General features: G+C 43.0%; 1 protein-coding gene across 1 annotated transcript in view; it reads right to left on the reverse strand.

The window, feature by feature from the left end:
- The window catches only part of LOC141917708 (netrin receptor DCC-like), a 632,583-nt gene that overhangs the window by 39,048 nt on the left and 579,147 nt on the right, over positions 1-14,388 (reverse strand). Inside the window, exons 22-23 of the mRNA XM_074811102.1 lie at positions 6,287-6,352; positions 3,812-3,974 (exon numbers count right to left, since the gene is read on the reverse strand). Coding sequence (XP_074667203.1) covers positions 3,812-3,974; positions 6,287-6,352 — 229 coding nt within the window. The remainder of the gene's footprint in view (positions 1-3,811; positions 3,975-6,286; positions 6,353-14,388) is intronic.

Below are 14,388 nucleotides of genomic sequence, written 5' to 3' on the forward strand. Positions count from 1 at the left end.
CAACACACCCATATAACTCCCAACAATATACACATGCTACACAGGATAATTTTTCAAATACTCCAGAGTGAGATTACTCTTCATTGCCTTCATTTTACAGTTACATTACCCCAGAGAAAACACTTAAGGTCGGTTTATTTTAGCCTAGTTTAGTTTTTTAACAACAGTTGAAGATGTCTCTATCTGAAGATCTCAGAAATAAACTGTTCTGGGCAAAACAAGTTTTTGCTTATAAAAAAACCAGGGGTAACCATCCAGTCCTGGCCTGATTGGATGGTCTTTACTGATGGAGCAGGGATGTTTTGGAGGCAGGACGCAGAAACAACGGTCCCATAAGCCGTAACCACGTCCTGCACGAACCCTGAGCCTCCTGCACTGCTGTTTGAAAAGCACTTTGAAGATACTCAACAATAAATGTGAACTTTACTTCACCTTAATTATCCTTCCGATACCTGAGTTAATATTTTATATTTTCCACTCTTTACTCTTAACCTGGCAAAAATGTGCACTTTGCCTTTTGGGCTGTATTAAAGGAAATTTAACTGGTATAGAGATCCTGTACAAAAAAAAAAATAATCAACCACCCAACCACCCAAAACCCAAAAGATTCTTTCTCTTGAAAATCTCCCCCAGTGTTTACAGATGAAAAATTATTTCATTTTGGCCTCTCTACTTCCTGCCAGCCATTCTGAAAAGCTGAAACTAGTACCTGTCTCTCCTATCATCTGGCTTCAAGGGCCTCTCCCCCGTGGTATGATCCAGCCCCACGCCACAGTGCGGGAGATGGGGCAGTGGCCACAGCTAATGAGCCACCCCAGCTAATGAGCCACCCCAGCACAGAGGACATGCCAAAACCCAGGAGCATCTCCAGGGAACTCAGCAGTGAAATATGGAGGCTCTTTAGTAGCTGCCAACTCATTCCCCGCTAGTTTGAGTTTGATTACGCTTTGGATAATGCCTCCCCAAGCCTTCCCAAATGTATAGACACATCCCTATTAAGTAAATTAGTCTTAGTTTATTTTTTGCAGCCTCTTGTTATGCCACTCCCCCACTCAACATACTCATTGCTTGGGCACTTGTTCAAGACACTTCATTTTTTAATGGCTTAAATATGCACTATTTACCTACCAGGCTCAGACTAGATGTCCACCTTCACCTTTTCTCCTGTGGTGGCCATAACCTCATGTTACTGGTCCATAGGCTAAATCTTCTGTAATTTTTGTTATACCTTGAAGCCTGGAAAAAATTCCTGGAAGAGCGAGTCCTGCAGTTCGGGTGTATCCTACACAAAGTGCTATTTTCCCTTATTTTAAGATTCAACGGGGATTCATCTTCTCTAAACTTAAGCTCTGAACTGACCTGCCTGGACCAGGACCTGAAGGATGGAGCTGATGGGTGGCCCCATCGTCCATCCTCCCTGGCATCACATCAGCAGATGCTGCCAGCGCAGGGCAGCGAGCACCTCGTGCTGCGGAAGATGTAATTACGGTGAGGGCATGAATCTCAATTACTGCAGGAGCCATACACTCCTCTTATGCCCAACTGGGTGAGTTATTGCACCTGAATCTTTACTCACATTTTTGTCCCCTATTTTTTACTGGTGTCAAGTTGTCACAGGGTTTGTATGGCTGATATTTCATTCTTCCCTAGATGGCAGAGACAGAAAATACCTACTAAGCCACCTAGGTCAGTATCAGGTTGTTCTGTGTAATATGCTTTATTGTGCTTTGTTCAGCCAAGTTTTAATTAACTTAAGAAATATGACTTTCATCCACTGAAGGCTTACAGGAGATTATTCCATCACCTGCGAGTTTTTGTTCTGGGGAAGGACACATGCATTATCCAACGAGACTTGGCCTTTGCCCTTACTGCAGTCCTTTTGTTCAGTAGTTCATCAGTGATTTTAAACTACGAACCAGCTGCCAATAAAAGCCTGAATCTAAACTCTTTATGGCACAGTGTGCATCTCTCCAGGCAGGTCAGAAACAAAGTCATTTCCACCAACAACCTCTGTTTTGAGGAAATTCAGGATTTTTCCCCTTGTGCTAAATTTAAGATCCATTGTTTAATTTTTATCACCCTATTTTTTCCCCACTTTCAGTGCAGAAACTGTCTGGGGCAACTTGGGTGCCATAGTATAGACATTTAAAACCTAAAAAGCAAATCCAGATCTACCAGCTTCACATTTTTTAATCAACGGACAGCAATAAGCACCTTCAAATGGCAAGTCTTCCGATGTCTTAGAATAAGATGAATGATTCTTTGAACGTTCCTGTTCCTCCCCAAGGGCTACAGAGGAGGTCAAGGTTGATTAACTCAAACTTGAATAGTTTATTTTTGACACCCAATTCTGGATAGATGAATCTCTGTTTCTTTCTTTCTCTTGTAATTCCCTTTTCGCTGTTAGAAACTCAAGAGAGCTTTAGCCTTGATTCACCAAACTCTACTCAACACCAAACTCAGATCAAAAGAACTTCCATGGCCTTCAGGTGATGGCCTGATTTTCTCACTATGAAGCAGATTTTCAAATCAGTTCATCATTCAACTACCCCAGCACTCGGCCCTTACTTTTTTTTCCTAAATGAGAGCATTCTCATTTAAAAAATCTACCTTCAAATATCCATCTTTAGCCAAAGCACTTGGCCTGGTGACTGTAGAACACTACAAGCTGCCATCTGCCCATGCTTCACCAGCCCCAAGCTGATTTCAGCAAATGTGGGAGCTCTTTGGTTCCCTGACCATCCCTTCGGTCATGGTGCCACTCTTTTCTAAGCATCAGTGTAGACTAATGTAATAATGTCTGGCCCGTGCAAATATTTATCATTCTGGTGAGCAAACTATGATTAAACTTCACCTTCTTATGTCCAGTCTCTCATAATAGTGTAATAATACAATGAATTAATCATAAAAAAATAGTATAATACTTTTCAGTGCATTAAATGCATCAAACCCAGCTCTGTTTCAAACTCATTGACTCCACATCTAATTTCTCACAAAAACTGAAAAAAGCTTTGTGCTTTACACTGCTGCCCTTCTATAGCCTTTCAGAGGAGTCCTAAAGATTTTTTCCCCATAATTTTCTATAGACTGTTTTCTTTTTTTTTTTCAAGTATATGAGAATTATCTGAAGAAACAGTTCTGGATGCTTTCTACGGGAAGACTTTTGGAGACAGACTGTCTGGAGAGGATGACGTCCTCCCAAAGGTAAGCAAGTGAGCAGGACTCTCCGTGTTTCTCAGCTGTGCGGGTGCAGGGCTGCAGAGTCAGAAAGTCTGACAGCATCACCAGGCACAGACAAATACTTTTTTTTTTTTCCCTTTAAATCAATGGAATTGATTCTTTCCTGTGTCTGAATGATACTTGGCAATATAAACAACAGAGAGCTGTGCATGGCAGAGTTATTTTTCAAGCCTCGCCATGTCAGGGGTACTTATTCTCCATGGTTTACTCTGCAGCCTGGAGGACAGGGGATATTCTCCACTCACCAGCAATGAGTGACACCTCCAAAATCAAAAGATCGAGCCCCAAAATGCAGCTCAGTCCCAGAACTCACGTCTCCACAGTATGAATCACAGAATCACAGAATCATTCAGGTTGGAAAAGACCCTTGGGATCATCAAGTCCAACCCTCAGCCCTACTCTACAAAGTTCTCCCCTACACCACATCCCCCAACAGCTCATCCAAACGACCCTTAAACACATCCAGGGATGGGGACTCCACCCCCTCCCTGGGCAGCCTATTCCAATGTTATCGCCCAGATCTATTTTGAAGCTGAGCCTTTTCCTTTCATCCCGTGATTCGAGAACCTACTTCCTCTGCTGCGCTGAGGAGCGCCTGGTGCAGATGACGGCCACCACCGCCACCACCACCACGGTGATGACGCCGACGGTGACGACGATGATGACGAGAAGGTTGCTGTTCTTCTGGGGCGTGACGCTGCCGTGGGGAGGGTGCATCTGCCCAATGGGGGGCTCTGGAAGAAGACAAGACAACGAGGGGATGGTTAGTGCTGGGTTTGCTCCTCTCCTTCTTTAGGAGACACCCATAAAATAAAACACATAAAGCCTGTCAGGTGGAATGAATTCCTCTGAAAAAGCAGATGGAGGGTGCAGAAGGGTGCCATAAAGAGCTGAAATTTATGTCTCGCTGCATTTCAGTGGTATAGCAAACAGGAAAATATTTAAGCAGTAACGACTTTGCATCTTCTGGGTGTTAATAACCTGATGTTGGGAGTCAATAACTCTCAGCTCATTTTTGCTTTTATCAGCTGAAAATGGAAACACGGGGACTATGGATTTTTTCTTTATAGCCCATAGAGTCTTTCTCGGTATTTACAGGCAAATACACATCTTGTGTATCAGCCAACCTGGATGCCCGATTCATTTGTCAGGACTGCATTCACCCCACAGTCAGTCTCACATCACAATAATATTTTGTTTATTGCTGTGCTGACCAGATCCCCGTGCAACACTTGAGCAGGTTAAGGGCTCAATCTCCTGAAGCGATGAGCTGCTTCGTTTCAATGCAGCAGCAAGACCGGGACTGAAAATAACATCATTTCTGGTGTCAAGTCCCAGTCAACCTGACTTCAAGTACTGGTCCCTTGCTTTCAGCAATATTTTCCCCATTGCACTGGGAATAGCACGGTTTATATTTTTCTAATCTTGTTGGATAACACCTCTATTTGCATGGCGTTGGGCCGTACATTATGGACACCTGCACAAAAGAGCGACTAATCCTTTTGCTCTGTCTGCTAAGGCAATCTTACAAGCATCCTATAAGATTACAAACTCACAAACCCCAAAATATCTTTCCACTTGAGCTTGCAGAAAAACTAAATATTTGGTGCAAGGGGATACAAAAGGAAGAGCTGTGCTATAGCACGTCGGAGATTTCACAAGAAACGTTACGCAAGAGTTTTCATATGGCATCATCCCCCCAACCTCCCACGGACAAACAAAACAATACTTGACTGGGATTTCATTTTGCCTTTAGTACAACTGAATGTGAAAGGCAAAAAAAAAGGACAAATCTTTCCAAATAACTGTTTTAGTTGGTGATGTAATTTAATTGTAATATTCTGCCTTGATTTTCTGACCTAGTATCCTTTCTTTATTTAACTAATTATACTATTCAAATAATTTGCCCTTTTCTCATAGCTTTTTTAGGCAACTGAAGAAGACAAGAGGCTGGCAGTGCCATCCTTTCAGCATTACACGGTCCAGTACAGAAATCCCAAAGATTTGGAGGTTTGATTTCTTTTTCATTTCCATGCTGAGTAAAAGGCATTGAAGGAATATACCATATAAAATACAGCGACTAGCAAGAAAAACAAAATTTTTTCTCTCCCTACCCTTTATTGCAGGCCCTGGAAGCTCTCTTTACTTCTCAAAAGTCAGTTTTCCTATATTTGTGATGAATTACTACGAAGAGCAGGACAAAAGCGTTAAACAGCGATGTGTTGGCTGTAGCAAAGTAAGACAAAAAGGTAACAAAATTTTGCATTCCCTCCTTGTCTTGGCTGAGGAAAATAATCAGTGCGAGTTAATCAGCTATGTGCCTTGTAATTATTTTGTACTTTCAAACCTCTCTTGATACTACGTTTGAGGGAATCTTGTCTATTGTTTCATTCAACAACGTGAGATGACAATGCTTCATTAGGTAACGGAGATGGGGTCAGGAATAAGAAGTTATTGATAGCTTATCTACACCCCAGCTGGCACTGATTAGGTTCCGTTATTTTCGGAAAATCCACGGGGTTTCCTCTCATTTCTTCCTATTTTAGGGCAGGATGAATTAATTAAAAAAAAATGGTATCTTCTGCAGAAAGCTTAAATTGAAATAGAATAACATCAAACGTGTTTTACAATTCTTTTTAAGCTGTTATTTTTTTAGAGGCATTCCTATGGCCTGAGATATATCTAAAGAATCTCTTGCGATGGGATGGTCATACCCAGTGACGTACCTTTGGGAGTATTGAATCAGCTGGAAATCTGATGGGTGATTTGGGGATCAGTTTTAAGAAAGCCAAGGCAGAAAACATGGTGACCTGACCCTACTTTTTGTCAACATTTCTGTTTGTTTTGCAGCAGATATTTTGCACAACGGAGAGGATTTTCAATGGCCGATAGAACTCTTCCGTACAAACCAACAATTGTGCAACCCATGGGCACATTGAGTGGTCTCCAAACCATGAGAGAGAGGAAAGAGAGAGCAATAAAGAGACAAAAAGTAGGGGGTTATCACTAAAACTGCAATTAATTGTTGGACGGAGCCTGTATTTACCGTTCAGACTGCTCCTGTCAATGAGGTTGGTGTCCACTGGCCAGTAAGAGCCATCCCCATGACGACCTGTTGGCAGAAATATGCATCAGATATGGCGTGACAGGTAAACCAGCAAAGTCAAGTTTGTTGCTCGAGACGGCGCCTGTCTGACAATGTTTAAACCATTAAACAGTGCAGGAAAAGTCATCCCGTATGTGCTGGGGAAAATCTGCCATCAAAGGAGGTTTTTGAAAGCAAGTTGAATTTCAGCCCTTTGAGCAGCTTGCCTTGTTCTGTTGGGTTTTTTTTTTCCCCACCTCCAGATGTGCTCGTTAGAGTGACAAACTAAGGTGTGATGGCAGCATCCGTCTGTGCCCCCTCCACGGGTGACGGGAATAATTCAGACAGCTGCTTTTGTACACAAGCGGCTGGAACGGTGGCAGAGGGACGGGGTGCTGCAGAGAAAATCATGGGCACGTTCTCCACCTGCCAGGTGGCTTTCCACCACTATTAAGCAAGCTTTCTTTAATTTAGTTTCCTGCCTGTGGAAACACTGTTGTGGAAATACTCCACAACTGCTTGGTTTTTAGAAAAATATTGCTTCTTTCCTAACCCTGATGTAAAAAAAAAAAAAAAAGGAAAGAAAACCAGAAAGGATATAATTATTATTCCAAAACCATTTTGGCTGTTGAGGCACATTTGTACTCCAAATTAATATAATAAAATTTGAGGTGTTCATGTCTTCCCCTGCTTTATTTTCTCCTATTTATCAGCTGTGGGCTAAACAGCCATGATGGTATGTCCACATTTCTGCCAAGACCAGCGTATCTGCTTCCTCATGTCTGACAGAGGAGAGTTGCAAAGGTTGCTAAAGGCCTACCAAGCTCTTCGTCATCTCTACTGGTATGGGATTGGGCAGTCAAAGTCCACGGCAGAAGAGGTTTGGGGTAAAAGCTGCTCTTCTGGCCGAGACCAAGCTTATGCCAACAGCCTGTTCTTGGTATGGGTGTACTGCACCATAGCAAAGCCCAAAATGTGGTCATTTCATTCCTCTAAAGCTAATTCTTTTTTCATTTATGTCAAATGAACCTTCCCAGGGGGCACAAGCTCAGCTGATGCCAGTAGTGCTCTGCTGGGACAGTGGTTCAGGGAGAAGACATTTTTTGCCAAGACAGACATCAACACCAACTCTGTAAGACACTGTCTTTTTGGCTCTACCATCCCTTAGGTCAGACAAATAGTACCTGAGGGTGGGGTTTGGTTGGTGAAGGAGTTACGTAAAAATTCTGAAAATTTAGCGCAGGGCAGGGAATTATCAGGGATTATTTCAGGTGACTTCTACATCAAACAACAACTATGTCTTGGCAGATTAACAAAAACCCCCAGTTTCTCACTCTCCTGCAGTTATTTGTTGCTGCTGTGCACTGTTAAACAACTGCCACATTCCTCTCCAGAGGTACTTGTATCTCTGTGGATTGTGAAGAAATTCACGTGCATAACTTTGTCTACCAATTTGGAAAGTATTTTGTGATGAATGGCCCTAAATAAATGGAAGATGATTATCATCAGAAGAGACTTCAATGTAATCATCTTTTCAATCAGCGTAATTGCACAGCTATGACAACTTGATCCCAAGAAAGCAAGGTTGCAAAATGTTTAGCTGTAAAAGCAGACAAAATAGAGATAAATGTAAGGTATATAGTAATTCTGTTTACCAAGATGACACTCTAAAGCAGCCCTATTCATAGTATTACACCGCAGCGTGCGAGTATGTTGTGACCCTGGGGTTATACTGTGCTTAGGAAACCAGCTATCTCCATGGGAGATTGCTAAATGTTACTATTTTTTTTATGTTTAGCCCACACTGAAACATCTTAGCGGGAGCCTAACACATCGGAAAATTTAGTCAGGATGTTGGAGACTTCAAAAAAAACCAACCCTGCATGCCTGACTCTGAAGCTGAGTATTTCTTTAATTAACATAAGTGCACTTTTCAAGGCATTATACATGACATTTTCATTGTACAAGTATTTGTGTAAACAGCTGCCCATTTCATTTCTGGCTCTAGTACGGTGACTGGCACCTGGAGATGCCATTTATTTGGGATGGCTGCAACACGGAGGCAACCAGGGAAAGGTTCGGGCTACGCCATCCATCTCGGGGGGTTCTTGGCCTGGAAATGTTTCTGAAACACTTTAAGTTTTAAAACCATCCCAAGGCAGCAGAGTCTTCCAGTTTTACCCACCGAGGGCAACTCTTTCAAAAGGCCCAACTGCTAATCAGAGGCAATTTCACTGATAAGAGACAGGAAGGCAAATAACTCTTAACAAACAGTATTTCAACAAGACTTTGTCAGGGATCACCAAGACCGAATTTATGGTAATTCAGCTCTGTTCTGCTATTAAGACATCCAAATATTATTCAATATTTGGAAAAACACAGAAATCTAAGCACTTAGGAGATGGGAGGTAGATCTCTGATGCGTTCTACGGTTTCTATGTTAAAGGGTAGGTAGGGCTTAAACCCCTAAGGATTACCCATGCTCTGTTCCAAGCCAACACACCCCCACGAATCATTTCTATCTCTAGCTTTCACTCAGCAACAGCTTAGCTTGTATTTCCCTTTAAAAAACCTCAAACGATGTGCGAGAACGTTGCTGCTTCAAGGTCATTGCTTCACTTGGTTTTAAGGTGTCAGGTTTTGACTACCTTTAAAATAAATTTAATTTTAAAAGTTAAGCTAACCTGTGTGCTTCCACTCAATCTTCGTCTTCGATATCTTTACTGCACTCTGTTCGCACTGGACTCGCTATTGCTGTCACTCTCCACCTCCTTCCCAAATCCACCGGTGGGTTTTTTGTCTTACAGAAGCCAAGTACAAAACTGTGCCACCGAGTTTAGCTGGAAACCCTCAGTGTCAGCCAGAAAGTCAAGTACAAGGCGGGCATAACTCAACAGCTACGTCCAGATCTCATTTGGGGTTTTTTTGGGGGGCCAGACAATGGACTCTCTCTTCAACTTCCACCAGTTTCCAGTGAAGCTGGGGTTTTTTTTGGTATTATTCCATCTTTTGCAACAAACCATTATGAAATCTTGACTCAGCAGCTGTTTCTTTGAGAACTGCCTTTCTAAATGGAGGTTAAACACTCTTTAACCTTGATTTTCCTACTTTTTTAATGAGTTGGATTAAAGGCATCTGTATCAGAGGTACCAAAACCTGCATCCATACGAACCTACATATGATTTCTCACCTCTCACTTCTCTGTTTAACTTCTATTTTCCCCCAGATCTGTCCTTCAAATGTTTTAGCAACTCAAGCCTTTATCTGAAAAAACATATCCTTTTCCCACAACTGTATCTCAGGTGCCATTATATAAAATAAACATTTCAGCTTGGTCTTGTCAAGGCAAAAAAAAATCAAGTTGTCAGTGACAACAGTTCTTCATCCTCTCAGGTCTCCAGCACCTGGAAATTGGCCAAAAATTCTGTTGTCGTTTTGCTGTAAATCTCTTTCCTTTTTGTAAACTTCAGATATCCCTGCACGGCCCGGGCAGATTTGTAGACGTTGAGGGAACGCTCTCTCCTTGTAAAATGCTCACTGCAAGCCAACTACCTGAGCTGGAGGGGGAATGATGCTGCTGTTACATCGTCTGGCTCCTCTGAACCAGACACGGCCCCGCACTACCACTGTTGCTGTATTTTGCCCCAAACAGTCCAAAATACGGAGAAAATAAGTCGAGCAATATTGTCATATGAGACAGCGCAGACTGTAAGTGATATTTCCTGCCCCGTGAGTGTCCCCAGGGAGGTTCAAGCATGCAAACTAAATCACTGGGAGGTTCCAGCACACAAACTAAGTCATTGGCTCTCACAGCCAACGCAACTGTCAGGTGTATGGTGCCATCGGAAAAGCTGCTGTTGTTTCCACTCCTTAAATTAGTTACGGTGCTGAACACTTGGAAGCCTGCTCCAGAATAGAGTGGAAGATAGCAAGTTGCCTTCGGGGGGTCAGCTCCAGCTCGCTGCTGAGCTGCAGCCCTCCTAGAAACCTGGTGGAATAAGGATGCTCCAACACAGCAGAGTAGGAGCAGAGGAAGGAGAATGGCTGAAAAGAAAGGGGCAATGGGAGCTTCTGCCCAGAGCAGACACACAGACATCTGAGAGAAATGAAAGCATCCCCCTAGAACCTTGTTCAAATTCATCTGGGAAGGTAGAAATACAAGTCAGAAGAGAGAAAGGTTGAATAAAACACGTTACACAGTTCAGTATCGCTCCAGAGGCTGCTCTTCAGCCTGAGATGGGCAATGCTGTGCAGCCTCATCGCGTACTCGCACACCCAGGTGGGAGGACAGCGGTGGGTCACACGTTGACTTCAAAGAACACCGAGGTGAGGATCCATCTCCCTGTGCATGGCCATGCACAATTTTCCTCTTTGGTCAGCAATGAGAGGAGGAAACCTCACAACCATGACCGAACCTGCTCATCTGGGATGGGAAAAGCTGCTTTTTGAAGGTACCCACCTCTGTCCGACACCGAGATGTACAATATTAGCTCTCATCGCTGAGGTTCTGCATCCATCAGCATTTAAACAAGTCAGAGCATGAGGACTTGTGTCTTCTTCCCAACTATGGTCAGCACCTGATAACGAAGCAGACGCCCGCGTTGGCCTGGTGACAGCTGAAGAGCTCAGCGAAGGCAGAGGTGTTTGCAAATTTGCTTAGGAGAAAGTATAAACTGGCAGACTTCTTGGAAAGATGCTGGGGCTTGGGGCAGAAATACAAGATTAGGTGAACAGATACCCTAATACCTGTTGCCTTTCTAGTCCTTCTGTTTCAAGTACATCCAGAGACAGCTGTCTCAACCATGGCTCAGCGTAGAAGGAAACACAACCAATATGCAGGAATAACCCTTCTTTAAATTTCAAGCATGCCTTGCCTTCTGAGATGCTTTCCATTTTTTGGACCTTAGGAAAGAGTTCCTACACCTGCTTGGTAAACACAGCCAGATGACAGAGTTTGAAAGTTGTTTTTTTTTTTCCCCCAGAAGGAGTTATTCTGATAAATGGGCTACTTCTTATTTCTTTTCTCTAGCAAAGAGCGTTACAGACCACTGCATTATTTGTTTAGGAGGCAGGTCTTTGAAAAAGATCTGAACTGCTCATCCTTTCACTGCTGCTACGCTCAGAGTTTGCAAAATAGCTTCAGAACTGAAAGCCTGGAGCCATCAAAAGCTTTAGCAGAAAAAAAAAAGAGACAAACTTGATGCCTTCTGCAGTCACAGTATGAGACGATGCGACTGTTTTGGGCCTGATATCAGGCTGGAGATGTACTGGCAGCTGCTTTCATGCAGGAAGGCATATGCAGAAAAATGAGCACAGGAAGGTTTCAAATGGGCAAAGAGCAACACGCCTGCAATAATCCAACACGGAAAATATTGAACTGCAGAAAGTCAAATTCCAGGCGTGACCAGACTGTGCTTCAAACCTTCTTACCCCGAAAGCTGAAGCAAGTGGTGCGCTGTTAACTCACGAGATGCAGAGAGCTGCGGTGCAAAATAGTAGGTGCGCCTCAAGTACCCAGTGTTCATCCCCTGTTCAGGAGAGGCAAAGTCCCCCAAGTGTCACGTGGAAACCCTTCCACGTGTCTCCAGACTGGATGCAAAACTATGCAGACCACCGTTTTCCTCAGGATTTGGAAAGAAAAGCTGTGGATGTCTGTCATGGATGGTCTTCTCCATGGGCCTTTTGTTGTCCTGGGTATGGTCACTGGTCTTGCTCCAGGCATGGGAACAGGAGACTTCCCACTGGCCTCACCATGGCAGTAAACATTAAATCTCAACTTGTAAATATCCAGTTTGCAGTTTGAGAAGAGTAACGTCATATATATATATAAAAAAATCATACCTGTATTCCATATGTAACAGTATTCCATAGCAATATATGAATTTATCTAGGTAGATTTATATGACCCATTTCACGGGAGGTATGTTTTCAGAAAACAATTGAACAAGCAAAATGTGTTGAAATTCCCTAAGATAAGGAGAAGCATTTGTTCAAAATTGCGTACGCTTCCTTTTATCAAAGTTTACAGGGGATGTTATAAAACATTTGTAGTCCAAGGGCAGAAATTGGCTTTTTTGCTCTCGCAGAGATCTAATTCCGATGGCAACACAAAACTGTTGACAAATATCGACAAAATACGGACTAAAGAATTTAATATTGTTTTATCATATGGAAACAGGGGTAAGACAAAACACAAGGAATTAATCTCTTCTTTGCCCAGTTTGCCTCTATATTAAAATCATAAATAGGGTTTTTTAGACTCCATGAAGCCTCTACAACAGCTCATCTGAAAGCATCTGGCCTTGTCCCACACACATAAAGTTTGTGACAAAAATTCTCTCTTGAGCATCTGAAAATGTAATTTTAGTCTTACTTTTAAATTACCATTTTTACTACCTTTGCATATGTCCTGCTCTACCGGTTGCACACATGCAAAATAAAAATCTGCGGAGAAGCTGACACATTTACGGGCTTGGCACCCACATCAGATTTAAGGGCTCTCTTGGGAAGTGTGTGATTTGATTCTCTAGATGCCGATGCTCCTCTCTTTGCCCTTTGGATAACGGTGTTTGCACCTTGGGAGCATTATTTGCATTTCATCACGAGGATTTCTCATTCTCTGTCAGACAGCTGCGGACCAAAGATTCCACAGGACGGGACACGACGGGCTCAACGCTGTTGTGGGCAAAACTCATGGGCAAAATGAAGTAGCGGAGGTGGGGTATCTCTTGCCTCCTTCCTCTTCCCGGTGGTAGCCCCTTCTTGCAGCGGCTGGTATCTTCTCTCTCAGCGAGTTGCAGCAACAGGGAGCATATTTGCCCTGACCAAGAAACCTCTGAAATTCTCCCTAAACTCTACTCTCCTCCTTCCTAAACTCTACTCTCCGCCTTACCTCCTTTTTTGCACCTAAGGATGGCAGCAGATGTACCGTCCCTTCTTAGCAGATCCCACACCTGGGGTCATCAAAGCTCCATCTCCTCATGCCCTGAAACCTCGGTGTCTCTGCCCAAACCCCTCGCATGTCGCACACCCTCCACCAGTGTTTTGCTGCCACGGAAGTTAATTTTGCTTCCTGAACTCGGGAGCCACGAGCCGTCCATTAGAGACAGATGACCTACCAGAGTTAATTCATGTCACTCAATAAGAATTGCATTCGTGGCAGAGATGGCCCTCAGGGCCTTGTCCAAAGCACAGAGTAATTTAAAAGGCTCCCACTGACTTCAGTCGGCATTGGTTCAGGCTGATTAAAGAATTAGATTTGATGACTTCTAAGGCAAATGAGCTTTTAGAAACTTTGTTTGTCTTAATGCTTGTGTTTAGAGTACAGTTACAGTGAGACCTGGCACCAGCCACTTATTTTTAATAGAGATGCCTAAAGATCAAGTAAATGCAAGCGAAAACCTCAGATATTGTCTTATTGGAATCCATCACTGAGATCATGTAAAAATGGAAACTGAATTCAAGATATCAACAAGACTATGGAAGATACAACAAAAGGCTGAGAATTTCTCCTTATATACTACAGTCCTAAAAAATGAAAATGCAGTGTATTTCAACTACCCAGGCAAAAAACAGTATTTACGTACTGGTGACTGGCTGTGTTTAACTCATGCCGTGCATACCTGCTGTCTGCTAAAGACACGCTAACCTCATTTCAGTTTTGTAAGTTATTTGACTCAAATCAAATGAAAAAAAGCCCTCACCATACCTGAAGCAAACGGGAATTTACAGGCTACAGCTGTAAGCCCGACACAGTCACCACCCTGGGGACCTGCTTTAGCCAGACATCACGCTGCAAGGACTTACAGGAGACTGGTTGAAATCTTCCCTGTTTTAAACTCTATATGGATTATCATTCACTAAATAGGTTGCAAACACTGTTCAGGCTCTTCAAGGATAATTAATTATTCTGGTGACGGTTCTTCTGTAGCAAGGAAAACCCTAGCGAGGGGCACAGCCCAGGAGAACACGATGCACAAAAGGAAAACGACCCAGACCTCTTTTTTTCTGTGGTACTTTGAGGAATATGTATTCACCTACCATATACAGAGCAGCTGCACTTA

Source organism: Strix aluco, chromosome W (genome assembly GCF_031877795.1).
Source record: "Strix aluco isolate bStrAlu1 chromosome W, bStrAlu1.hap1, whole genome shotgun sequence".
NCBI lineage: Eukaryota > Metazoa > Chordata > Aves > Strigiformes > Strigidae > Strix > Strix aluco.